Genomic DNA, 12,667 nt, shown 5'->3' with positions numbered 1-12,667 from the left:
CAAAGAGTCGGACTCGGCTGAGCGACTTCACTCACTCCTGCATCACAGGCGGATCCTTGGCTCTCTGAGAGTGGCAGGCAAGTAGACCCCAGAGAGTGAGGAGTCAGCCACAATAACCTTGAGTTCGGTTCTGTGTCCTGACAGTGGCTGGATCGGAAAACGTGAGCAGCACTTGGTGGACGACGGTCTGAGAGGCCGCTGGGGAGATGGGGAGCAGACTGTGAGGCCACTGTAGGCATTCAAGCAGGATGAGATGGAGCAGGGGGAGCCCTGAACCAACACCCAGCCCTGAGGACCAGGGGACTGAGCGGGTCCCCAGCCAAGCCTCCCAACTCCCTGGTCCAGTTCCACCCTATACTGGCCTTGCACTCACAGAGACACCCCAGCAGGCAGGTAGAAAACGACCGTGTTTAATGACAGTCGGTTAAAAAATGAAAAACAAAACAGCTTTATACACACTGTACACATTTACATGGCTTTGGAGGATCTGACCCGTGATAGGACTGAGGTATGCTGGGGCCCCCAGGGTGCAGGGTCTCTGGCAGGAAGCACCCCCACCAGCTGACCTGGCCTTTTGGCCAGGATCTTGGGGAATAGGTCTCCAGAACCACCAAACTGGAAGGCAGCACCTACGCAGAGCCAACCCCTGTGGGAGGCAGGAGGCGCAGGACCCTGACACCCACGTGCCAGCCCCCTATGGGACCCCACAGCGAGGACGGTGAGGGCTCCAGCTCCCCCAGCCCTGCTGAGGCCCGACCCTGACGGGTGTGGATGGAGACCATGGGCAGCTGGGTTCCATGTGACCTGCACAGGCTGCGTGGAGCCAGCCCAAGACCACCCTCAGCCTCCATGCCAGAGCCCCCCTGCCCAGTCTCAGACAGTCGCTGGCAGTGGCCACGACCCGCGTGGCCCTCCCTGCAGTCCTGGTGGCAGCGCCCTGCCTTGCCCCCATAGCAGCCGCGACTCCGTGCCCTGCCTGGTACCTACAGCCACAGGCACGGCCACGGTCTCCTGTGTGGAGGTGTCAGGGCCTGAGGACAGCCAGGCGGTGATCAGCGGAAAGTGTTGGCAGCCTCAGTACAGCTGAAGAAGTCGGGGCCCACGAGCCGGGGGAAGCCCTCCAGGGCTTTCACCTTCACGGGGTCAAACTTCCAGTAGAGGCGGCCACGCAGGAAGTAGGCGAAGCCTGAGGAGACAGGAGGGTCAGGGCCTGGTAAGTGGACAGAGGGATGGGCACAGGCCTTGGCCACTGCTGGGTTCCTTGAAACCTGAGGACCTCAGGTGGCCCTTAAGACAGTGAAGTCGCTCCATCGTGTCTGACTCTTCGCGACCCCATGGAGCTTCCAGGCTGCTCTGTCCATGGAATTTTCCAGGCAACAGTACTGGAGGGCATTGCCATTTCCTTCTCCAGGGGATCTCCCTGACCCAGGGATCGAATCCAGGTCTCCCGCATTGCAGGCAGACGCTTTACTGTCTGAGCCACCAAGGAAGCCCCAGGGTCTTTCTACCCTTGGGCGAGCCCTTCTGCCTGCCCTCAGGGTCTGGTCTGAGCTGCCACCCAGCCTGACAGAGGCTGGAGCCTCGGACTGATTTCACTAGCCACATCCGAGGGACCTGGGCACGGGCCTCAGTCTCCATGCCGTGCCTGGTGCCCACAGCCACAAAGATGGAGCACAGGGAGTTAGCACAGTCCTTGGCAGGAGGAGGGGCGGAATGGGAGGGGGCCGGGCAGAGGCCTGCCCCCTGCACACCTTCAGCATCCTGGAAGGCCGCGTCGATCTCTGAGGGCACCCCTCGCCAGTCGGTGACCCGGCGCGGCACAGGGCTGTCCACGCGGCGGGCGCTGGGCTGGAAGCGCCAGTAGTCCCCACTTCGGAAGAAGTAGATCTTGTTCTTCTCGGAGCCCCACACCAGGGCGGCATGGATCGGGGACCCCTGCAGGCCCAGCTCGGAGAGGGGCGCGGGGCCCAGGACCGGCTTCTCACCGTCATACACCCAGTACTGAGCTCCTGTTGGAGAAACGGTGGGTGGGGGGCGTGTGCTGCAACAGGGCTGCCCAGCGGCCACCTTCCGCCACCAACACCACCTCGGACCTTCCCAGCCTCAGTTTCGTTGTCCATAAAACACAAAAGGCCAGTAATAATGCCTGCTTGGTACCCCTGCCCCCAAGAACGACACTGGGCAATGCCAGCGGCGCTGGGAGGTACACATGGGAAAGGTCGTTCTGAGCAGCAAAGAGGCCACCTGGGCGCCCGCTCCCTCCCTGCACTTGGCTGCCCACCCCAGTGCCGGCTCTCAGGCAGCAGGCCCTGCCCCTTGGCATGCTCCAGGCTCCCATCTCTGGCACACAGCTCACATCCCTCCCGACATTCTCCAAGCTGTGCCCTCATGTGGGTCACTTCACCACCTCTGAGCCCCAGAGCCTTGTCTCTAGGGGCAAGGATCACACGTGCTTCATGGGGTGCAATACCTTTTATCCTACTCCAGCTTCGAGAACCGCCTCCTCCAGGAAGCCTCCCAGCTGTGCCCAGAGGAGTGAGTCACGCTCTTCCTGGGCCCCAAAACTCCGGGACCCCCTCCGTCTGTCCATCTGCTCATCACGTCTGTCTGTCCCTACCCTTGGCCATGACGTTCCTGGCTCCCCGCAGTCTCCTGAGTGTGACCTGGCTCCCACTCACCTTGGAAGAACCAGATGTGGCCCTGAGCGTCCTCGAAGGCTGCATCCACAGGGCTGGGCAGCCCCTGCCAGTGGCGAGAGGCCAGCGCAGGGTAGCCAGGCTGCAGCCGGCCCCCGCGCAGCCGCCACACAAAGCCTGCCTTGAAGAAGAAGAGCTCGCCACGGATGGTGGCGGCTGCGTCAAAGGAGACCTGGCAGGCATCCGGTGGGGCGTCCGGCTGGGGTGAGAGCGAAGGGTTAGGAGGAGCCCATGTTGGAGCCGCAGAGGCAGCCGTGGGCAGGGGGAGCAGGGCCTCACCTCCAGCGGCGCGATCTCGTTGGTGTCCGCCCCCGTGCCAGGGCCCAGGTCCGGAGGCCTGGACGTGGGAGCTAGCTGAGGCCGGCCGTACAGCTGCTGGATGCCCCTGCGGTCGTCTGGGCTGAGGCTCAGTGGGTAGCGGAAGGTGTAGAAGGGGGACATCAGGGCCTTCGCAGCTGTCGTGTGCTGCAGCCCGAGCACGTGGCCAAACTCGTGTGCCGCCACCTGCAGGAGATCCGTGCCTGGAAGAGGGAGACAGCCCGGCAATGCGCGAGCTCCCCAGTGGACGCAGAGCCCGGGCCTGGCTCCGGGGCCTCGACAGGGCCCCTCCGGAAAGTGGGGCCCCAGCCCCTACCCTGGTTGTCCCCGATGGTCCAGGTCTCATCATAGTCGAAGTGGACATCCCCTTCTCGGTGGGTCTTGGGGAAGAAGGCGTGGGCCAGGATGCCCCCAGGTCCATCAAAGGGCAGATTGTCCCCGTGCCAGTACCTGTCGGGGGGGTGGGTAGGGGCAGAGTCAGTGGCTGCTGGCAGATGGGTTTCCTTCCCAGGGTGGGGGTGCCCTCAGGCCCCCGCTCACCTGGTGAAGTCGATCACGATGTCGGCGCGGCCCTCGTGCACCTCGGTGAAGGTGAGCGGTGTGACATCGCTCCACACCTGGAGGGCCTCCGCCACCGTCTGCCGCACCTGTTCCCGCAGCAGCTGCCATGGGAACCGGAGGATCCTGGGGAGGACAGGGGCGGTGAGGGGGGCCTGGGTCTGGCTCACGGGGTAGCGTCAGCCCCGCTGGCTGTCGGGGCCAGGAGTTTCCCCGGATGCACAGTGAGGGGGCAGGCGTGCGTGATGTGGGCCCAGTGTGCTCTGAGGGTGCGCACCGCTCCCCACACTGCACAGGCACAGCTTTGTGTGGTCTGTGTGCCCTTAGGTGGCCGCGAGGGTCTGCACTGGGCGGAAAGGACCCAGGAGCCCCGAGGCCCCCTCCCAGACCTGACCGTGGGGAGGCCTTGGACCCCAAGACCTGCCCTTCCTGCTCCCCAGGCTCCCCGCCCAGGACACTTCCGAGGCCCCAGGAGTCCCCGCTGCAACGACGTGGGACACCACACCCATCTTCGCCGCCCACTGCAGGAAGTGTAGTCTCAGCGCCAGGGGCCGAGGTCACCCGAGCCGTCATCTGGCCTGCCCCAGCGGGTCCCTCCCTGTGAGGGTCCCGAGTGCGGTGCTAGAGCTGAACCGGGCGTGGGGAGCACCTCGCTCCCCCGGAGGAGGGGCCGTGTCTGCCTCCCTCACCGAGAGTCCCAGGGCCTGGCCCACAGCACGGTGCCCGCAGAGGTTGCGTGGGTGACTGACGGCCGTGCCCCACGGGTGTGTGGGGTGGCCAGGTGGGTGTGGAGACCGTGCTCCCAAGGGAGGGCATGGGAGTGCATCTAAGTGTGGGTTTGGGGTGTTGAGCAGTGGGCACGGGAGTTGGGGGACACTCCAGCCTGTTGGCCATAGGGATCTGCCCTCCCCCCAGCTCCAGCGTGTCTCAGACAGCAGGTGGAGATCAAAGGCCAGCTCGTGGCCACTGGCCCTACCTGTAGGTGAGGTCCGTCTTCTCCCAGCGCCCGCCCGACAGCACGAACCGCTTCTGTCGGTTGCGGGCACTCGGCCCATCGGGCAGGTCGGGCACGCCGCAGCGGGGAGGTCTGGGGCGGCCAGCAAGCGGGAGGGCCTCCTGGGTGGCCAGGGCGGGGGCGTCACTGTCGGGAGGGGCGTCGGGCCAGGGCTGTGGCCCTCTGCTCACGGGGTGGCGGCGGGGGGCATCCTGAGCGGGAGAGAGGCCCGGGTCAGCGGTGTGGGCGTCAGCGCAGCCTCACTCCAGCGGAGGCCGTCGGGGAGCATGGCGCTCTGGCGCAGGCTGACTGGCGTCCAGATGCTGATCCCAAGGCCTCCCGCCCCCTCCTGGAGGGCCCCGGTTGCCCAGGGTCACTTACTCCCGCCGTTTGGGCCGGGGACGGGTAGGTGGGGCTGCAGGCCCGCCTGCCCTCTTCACGCACAGCCTTGAAGGGACCCCCACCCCCAGCAGACACCTCTCCCCCTGCGTTTCTTCCTGGGCGCCCCCAGCCCCCAGGTCTGTCCTCTCCAGCTCCGTGAGCTGGCTCCTGCCCAGGACACCCACCACGGCCACCCACCAGCATGGAGGGGCTGCCGCCCTCCCCCCCTGCATCTGCTCACCTGACTAGTAGGGGTGATCCCTCCCTTTAGCGTGGATCTGGGGGTGAACCAACCAGGCCATGCTCAGCACAGGGCCGGCACCACTCAGGGCACCGGGAACTGGGGTCCGATCACTGGGGCACACTTGTTTTTTTAAGTAACGATCTTTAAAACTTTTATTATTTAGTTATTTATGTTTGGCCGCGGCTGGGTGTTCTCCAGTTGCTGCAGCGGAGGCACAGCCTCCGTGTGGTCTGTATGTCCCCTCTGCATGGGTGGGGGTGGCTGGCAGTTCCCAGATGCTCGGTCCCCACCCTGCCAGGGCCCCTGGACCACGCTCTCCCGGTGGAGGGGTGATTCTGACCTGGCGCACACACCCTCCCCGCGTCCCAGCCTGGAGGTCGCGGTTCCCCTGCCTGGAAAAGGCGGAAGCTCAGAGAGGCAGGGAGAGCCCGTGGGATCAGCCTGCAAGGACACGGCAGAACCAAGCGGGGGCCCTGGCACCCCGGGCCGCAGGTGAGGGTCACAGCGGAGCTGGGGGAGAGGCCTGGAGCCTCAGCGCCCGTCTGGCCCGGCCTGTCTGCTCAGTGCCGCTGTGGCCTTCCCGAGCCATATTTGGGGCAGGAGCCGGGCCGCCAGGGCCCCACCCTCGGCCTCAGCCTCTGGCAACTCTCCCAGGCCCTGGGCACCCCAGAGCTCAGACGAGCACCCCAGCCGCTCCCCACCAGCTGCCGACTCCAGAGCCACCAGGAATGACCAGCAGGCAGAGCAGGAGGCTCTCTGCGCTCCCAGCACACCCCTGACCCCAGCTCTGCTCTGTTCTTCAGGCTGGGGTCCCCCTTCCCCAGGGGAGGGACTGTCCCCACCAGGGCAAACGAAGAGGAGGAAGGGGAAATGACCAAGTACCCGCTGTCTTCCAGACAATTTGGGGGCAGGGTTCACTGGATCCCCCCCGGCCCCCACCCCCCACCCCCAGCGTCAGGTGGGAGGACACACGTCCAGGTCTCACACTGAGGATGTGGGCCCCGGGCCTGCCCCTGCTCCTCCCCATGTCGGCTCCGTGACCTCCAGGAGGAACAGAAATCCTTTCCTCAACCCTGGCGGAGGTCCGAGGACCCTCCTCAGAAAGGCCAGGGTTGCATTGTTCCCCCGGAGCCCCAGAGAGCCCAGGGCCTAGCCTGCCAGCGAGTGAAATCTCCCCTCTCCTCTGCCCCCAGGAAGGCCTGAGCAACAAGCCACGGTCGGGTGGAGGGTGACAGGCAGGCCCAGCGTGCCTTCCTCTCTTGCCCCACGAGGCGCTAGGTCCAGGCCCAGACCCCTGCATCCTGGCGTGCTCAGTGCAGCAGCGAGATCCCCGGCCTGAGATTCGGAAGGCCCAGTTCCATGCCACGGAGACCCTGGGCAAGTCACAGCCTTCTCTCAGCCTCCACTTTCCCATCTGTTCAATGGGAACGGGGCCGTGGCGAAGGGGTAACCGACCTCTCTCTATAACGCCCTTTGGGGCAGCAGGCATGGAGAGAGTCCCCTCCATGGGCTGGCTTCTCCCACTCTGGGACGCTGCTCTGCCAAATTCCTGCCCTCCCCCACCTGGCAGTCAGCCCCCACCTGCCCCCCAGGCCTCCAGACTTGACATTAGAACACAGGAGCGGCAGCTGGAAGGAAGCTCTCAGGGCCAGAGAGGAAGAGTGACTCGTGCCGGGTCCACCTGCAAGCCGGGGCCTCCGGTTCCCTGCCCACGTCATGGTCACCGCTCCTGGAGGCTCTAGGATCCGGGCCCCAGGCAGCGAGGTCCTTTCCTGGAGCACATCGTCCACAGGCTCTTGGCCTCAGTTTCCCCACCGCTGGCCCCTGCTCTGCCGCCCTCCTGCATTCTGTCTCCCCGTGTCCTTTCTGGCCTGGGGCTGGGGGGCCCTCCCTAGCTCCAAGGCCTGATCCTCACCTGGGTGCGCCAGTCCCCCCCCCCGCCCGCCCGGGGCTGCTGGAAGGCAGTGAGGTGGGGATGAGCACACACCTCATCTGCCTCATCCACAGCCCTGGGGGATTGGGGAGCAGGCATCGCCCCACCTCCCAGGGGAAGAGACGGGGCCCAGAGAGGTCCAGGTCTTGGCCCAGGGTCACATGGCGAGGGAGCCCAGAGCTGGACCTAGACCTGGGGATCAGGCCTCCCCACCCATGGCCCCCCCACCCCCCCAGCTGTGGCTTGTCTCCAAAACCCACATTCCTGAGATGGCTGCTCGTCCTCCTTGCAGGCCTGCCTGCTCGTCAGCCAGCGTCTCCCTGGGCCTGCCCTGGGCGGAGGTGCCCAGTCCGCTCACCCCACCTCTCCCGGACAGGCACCACACCACAGCCTCACACATCCTTGAGGAATTGCTTGGGGAATTCAGTCTCCCAGCTGAGCCAGAGGCTCCGGTCAGCCTCGGGGCCAACCTGCAATGGGGAAAATGGGAGGCAGCCAGCGGCTGGGAGTGGCGGGGGCCCCTGGACTGGGAAGTGCTGGGCACAGCTGGGCCGGGCATGCCCTCTCCGGCCTGCCTGCCATTGGCCCAGGTCCCCATAGCCACCCCCTCTGCGGTGGGCAGGAGGCAACCCCGAGGGGAGGACACTGGTCAGGCTGGGAGGAAGGCAGAGAGCATCCGCACACCATCCCGGGCCCTCCCTGAGGCTCAGAGAGGTCAAGTGACCTGCCAGAGTCACACCGCCTGCTCCTGGGCAGGCAGGTCCATCTCCCCCACCCCCTCACCCCGCTGGCTCCAGAAGGGAAGGCGGGGTCCCCCACAGTGGGCGGGCGGCGGGGCTTTCATCAACCCTGAAAGCTGTGAGCTGGGATGGATAAATATTTACAGAGCCTTCCCGGCCCTGCCAACAGCCGTCCAGGGATAAGCATGTCCGAGGCGACCCCGAGTGTCCCCTGCATATCTGTGGCGTGACAGATGACAGCCCGGCTCAGACCCCGCCTGACCCCGCACAAGTGGCACAGTGGCAGCTCCAGGTGATGGAACGTGTCCGTGTGCCCAGCTCTCCTGGCCTCCCTGCAGACGCTGTTCAGCCCAGCAGTGGGCACTGTCGCCTCCCACCCGCCCACCTGGACAAGGCTGGGGGTGAGGGCTACCGAGGCGCCGGAGGGCTCACCTAGGGCCACGTGGTTCAAAAGCCCAGGTCCCTCCGGTTCCTAAACCCGCGGATTCAGCAGCTCCCAGGGTGACCCCTAGACTCTGCCCCTAGGCCTAGGGGGCCGGGCGGGGCTGGGGAGGAGGCAGGGCCCCCAGACTGAGGTACCCGCTCCCCCTTCCATCCCCAGCGCTGCCAGGGGGCAAGACTGGCCAGGGCAGAGCTGGCGTGGCTGGACAGAAGGGGCCCAGGCTTGCCAGACCTCCCTTGTCACCGGAGCTGTGCCCAGAGAGTCTGCCTGGGCGTCTGCCCCCAACCCCGCTAACGACCCCATCCCTTCCCCCCACCCCTGCCCCGACAGGCTGGAGGCTCAGCGGCACACCCGCGTGGGCCGGGCTCCCGGGGAGCTATGCGCCTGCAGTAGCCTAGGCTGTGACTGGTCCCCCGAAGCCCCAGCAGTGGGGGAGGGCGCAGCCTTTAGGGCACACGCAGGCTGGCACACACAGGGGCATCCCCCCACTACCACCCCCGCCAGGCCACACCGGAGCTCTCACGCTTAGGCTGCCTCCTGATTCCATAGCCTCCCAATCCCGCCACTCACAGGTCCCAGGCGGTAGCATCCGTCTCCTCCAGGCTCAGACCCCGCATGCCCTCCCCACAGCGCTTCCCTCAACCCTCCCGCCTGGAGGTGTGCTCACCGAGGCCACACACCTGGCGGCTGACGCCAGCTGGGGACCCGCGGGTCTTTGTCCCTGCGGTGAGTCGGGAGCCCTGTAGCCACTCCCGCTGTCCCTCCCCTGCAACACACACACACACCCGGGATCGCGGCCGGGCGGGCGCGGAGGGGGCAGGTCTGGGAGCTGGGGGGCTGGCGGCGTGCGTCTAGCGCCCGACCGAGTCCCGCCCGCTCACCAGCCAGCCGGAGCGATCCCGGCGCCGGCTCCACTTGCATACTTCCAGGGACGGGAAGCTCACTATCCACCACGCCCCCGGGGCACCCAGACAGCGTTTCGGGGTAACGGGCCGCGCCGGGCCACTCCCGGGCACCCCCTTGGATCCAGCTCTGCGAGCCGGCGCCCCTCGGCGTGGAGGGCGGGGCGGGGCGGGGGGGGCTGGAGGACGGCGGGCACTCACCGGCGGCCGCGGGGCCCGGGCCAGCAGCAGCGGCGGCGGCGGGAGCAGCAGCAGCAGCAGCAGCGGGAGCAGGAGGGCGCGCGAGGCCGCGCCGCGGAGCCCGGCGGCCCGAGCCATCCGCCCCGGGGCTGCAGGGCCTGCTGGGCTGCCGCCGGCCGCCGCCCCTTATAGCCTCCGCCCCGCCCCCGCCCCGGCCCCGCCCCCCGCTTTTGTTCTGCACTCGCCCCGCGCCCGCAGCCAGGGAAGGGGGGTGGCCCGGCCCGCAGATCCGGTCCTTCCCGGGGCGGGCCGGGCTGCGGTCTCGGAGGCCCGGAGGGACGGGGCGGGGCGGGAGGATGACCCTGGCCAGGAGGGTGCCGCTGCTCCGGGCCTCAGCGTCCCCAATGCGATGGGCCGTCTGAGAGGAGTCGGGTTTCCCTGCTCGCCCCCGCCTCCTGACAGGCCAACTTGGGAAGGTGCATCCCGAGCAGGGACATTCAGCTGTGTCCCGGGGGACACTGAGCCACGGGGAGGCGGCTGGCCAGGACGTCAGCTTGGCAGAATCCGCCAATTCACAGAGGGGGAAACTGAGGCCCCGAGAAGGAGGGGCCAGATGAGGCTTTCTCCAAACCACCGGGCAGGATGAGGGGTCAGGAGGCCTTCTTGGCAGGTAAGCTGTTGGGAGGAGGTGGTCAGAAGGCAGTGTCTGTGCGGGGCGCTGGGGACCCCACGCCGCCCCTTGGCCTGGGATGAGCAGCCTCCTGAGGCGAGGGCGCGTCTCTGAGAATCAGAGGGAGGGTGGTGAGCACACTGGGAAACGGTCATACAATCCTTGTGATGACCCGGGGTGCAGGCAATCTGTTTTATCTCCGGGGAGCCGAAACACGGGCAGTGGCCCGCAGGGTGAGGCTGCGCCTAAAAAGGGCGCCCAGCTTGTGCCTAAAAAGGGAGGAGACGGGCAGCGAGGGGAGGGCCACCGGCTGACTCAACCCCCCCTCCCCCTCCAGTCCCCGGAGCCGCCGCGGCCTCTCCAGGGAGGCTCCACAGAGACGCCTAGAGGGCGAGAAGAGGGAAGACAGCCGTGATTTCTCCCTCCCTAGGCCGAATGGCACCCCACTCCAGTACTCTTGCCTGGAAAATCCCATGGATGGAGGACCCTGGTAGGCTGCAGTCCATTGGGTCACTAAGAGTCGGACACGACTGAGCAATTTCACTTTAACTTTTCACTTTCATGCATTGGAGAAGGAAATGGCAACCCACTCCAGTGTTCTTGCCTGGAGAATCCCAGGGACGGGGGAGCCTGGTGGGCTGCCGTCTATGGGGTCGCACAGAGTCGGACACGACTGAAGCGACTTAGCAGCAGCAGCAGCAGGCTGAAGGCAATGGCACCCCACTCCAGTGTTCTTGCCTGGAGAATCCCAGGGACGGGGGAGCCTGGTGGGCTGCCGTCTATGGGGTCGCACAGAGTTGGACACGACTGAAGCGATTTAGCAGCAGTAGCAGTAGCAGGCCGTTTGCCTGGAGAAGGCAATGGCACCCCACTCCAGTACTCTTGCCTGGAAAATCCCATGGACGGAGGAGTCTGGTAGGCTGCAGTCCACGGGGTTGCTAAGAGTCGCACACGACTGAGCGACTTCACTTTCCCTTTTCCCTTTCACGCACTGGAGAAGGAAATGGCAACCCACTCCAGTGTTCTTGCCTGGAGAATCCCAGGGACGGGGGAGCCATCTTTTTCTTCCTTTTTAAAATTTTCAGGGATCGAACCCATGCCCCCAGCACTGGAAGCATGGACTGTTAACCACCGGACCACCAGGGAAGCCTGCCATCTGTTTCTTCAGAGTGATTCAGTTTTTTAAAAATGGAAATGCCTATTTCAGCCTCATCTTAGCAATATTGGTCAAGAAATCATGGATTTGATGAACTGATGATACATTTTTTTTCTTTCTGATACACATGAAAATGCATAAAGTAAAAATGTTTAACTACCTTAAGTGGTCTCGAGGGCCTCCAGGGATGCGTGGCCTTGTTCTGGGGACCGGCAATCCACCAGTCATGGGAGTTTTAAGTAACAGCCTCCCACGTTGCAGGTCACAGTGGAAAGCCACAGTTACAGCAAGCTGGGCTTGTCCCAGAGGGCTTCCTGCAGGAGGGGGGCCCTGATCAGCCCAGGAGGGGCCGGTGTGGCAAACAGGAGCAGGTCAGCAGGGGCTGCAGGAGCAAAGGGGTGGAGGCTGGCCCAGGCCTGGCATGTCTGCCAGAAGAGAGTGGCCACCTTTACATGCTCCCCTCTCCTGGAGGCAAACAGTCACCCCATTGCAGGGAGGAGAAAACTGAAGCCCAGGCCCAGATGGGGGTCAGGGGAGGGCCCTGCTTCTCGGGCTGGCTGAGAGGACTGTGTGGTCGGGACGTAGTCGTGACATCACCCAGCTTGCCAGGCACTGCCGGTGCCCCTGTTCCCTCCTCGCTTGCCGTTCCTCCTCACAGAGGGGCCTCCTCTGCCCACCTGAGCCCCCTACCCCATGCTTCTGCTCCTGACTTCATCCTCCCTGCAGTCCCTGGGCCAAGAGGCCTCTCTTGGGGGTTGGGGACAGTGATGTGAAGATAGGAAAGTCAGGAGCCCTCCCTGCCAAGGGCACCGATATGACCACTCAGAACTCATTCAGAAAGGACCATGAAAACCTGCCATTCCTGAAGGGCTGGGAAGCATCCTGAATCCGGATGGCCCTGCCCTGGACCTGGAACTAAGGCGTAAAATTCAAGGCCACAGGATTCAAACCCGCACCAATGCCCCTAGGCCCGCAGGGGACAGCCATTGGAAAGGACACACGGGGTAAACGCGGTCTGTGTCTGGCGCTGCATCCAGCCAGTCCATCCTAAAGGAAATCAGTCCTGAGTGTTCATTGGAAGGACTGATGCTGAAGCTGAAACTCCAATACTCTGACCACCTGATGTGAAGAACTGGCTCATAGGAAAAGACGCTGATGCTGGGAAAGATTGAAAGTGGGAAGAGAAGGGGACAACAGAGGATGAGATGGTTGGATGGCATCACTGACTCAATAGATGAGTTTGAGTAAACTCCGGGAGTTGGTGATGGACAGGGAAGCTTGGGGTGCTGCAGTCCATGGGGTCGCAAAGAGTTGGACACGACTGAGCAACTGAACTGAGCCGAGGGGGGAACCGGATGCCTCCTGGCGGGTGCTCTGTGAGAGTCCTGGGAGGCTTTCTGGGGGCGGGACGGGGGTGAGTGCTTTGTACCCGCCCCAGTCCACCCGCGACCCT

General features: G+C 65.0%; 1 protein-coding gene and 1 long non-coding RNA gene across 7 annotated transcripts; one reads left to right on the top strand and one right to left on the bottom strand.

Moving 5' to 3' along the window:
• Window positions 1-389: 389 nt before the first annotated feature.
• Window positions 390-9,594, bottom strand: MMP11 (matrix metallopeptidase 11). Of its 5 annotated transcripts, none has more exons than XR_015144827.1 (8): window positions 9,410-9,585; window positions 4,549-4,778; window positions 3,555-3,698; window positions 3,331-3,464; window positions 2,976-3,217; window positions 2,471-2,895; window positions 1,752-2,009; window positions 390-1,186 (listed from the first exon to the last, which is right to left on the bottom strand). XR_015144827.1 is itself a non-coding variant. In XM_086349025.1 (8 exons), exons 1-8 carry the CDS (start codon window positions 9,524-9,526, stop codon window positions 1,053-1,055), a joined length of 1,476 nt encoding a protein of 491 aa, XP_086205151.1. In that variant the 5' UTR covers window positions 9,527-9,594; the 3' UTR covers window positions 390-1,052. The 5 variants fall into 5 exon arrangements, 2 of the variants coding, with proteins under 2 accessions (XP_086205151.1, XP_086205152.1); XR_015144829.1 differs by having other exon boundaries at window positions 2,471-2,678; window positions 9,410-9,584; XM_086349025.1 differs by having other exon boundaries at window positions 2,679-2,895; window positions 9,410-9,594.
• Window positions 9,595-9,601: 7 nt separating this feature from the next.
• On the top strand, window positions 9,602-11,379 carry LOC147355843 (uncharacterized). Of its 2 annotated transcripts, XR_015144830.1 has the most exons (3): window positions 9,602-10,058; window positions 10,396-10,548; window positions 11,144-11,379. It is a non-coding gene; the product is annotated as an uncharacterized LOC147355843 (long non-coding RNA). The 2 variants fall into 2 exon arrangements; XR_015144831.1 differs by lacking the exon at window positions 10,396-10,548.
• The last annotated feature ends 1,288 nt before the right edge of the window (window positions 11,380-12,667 follow it).

This window comes from Bos grunniens, chromosome 17 (genome assembly GCF_055505025.1).
Source record: "Bos grunniens cultivar Pamir isolate PY7600 chromosome 17, Bosgru_T2T1.0, whole genome shotgun sequence".
Classification (NCBI taxonomy): domain Eukaryota; kingdom Metazoa; phylum Chordata; class Mammalia; order Artiodactyla; family Bovidae; genus Bos; species Bos grunniens.
The sequence above is the reverse complement of the archived record's forward strand: the minus strand, read 5'-3'. Positions and strand labels throughout refer to the sequence as shown.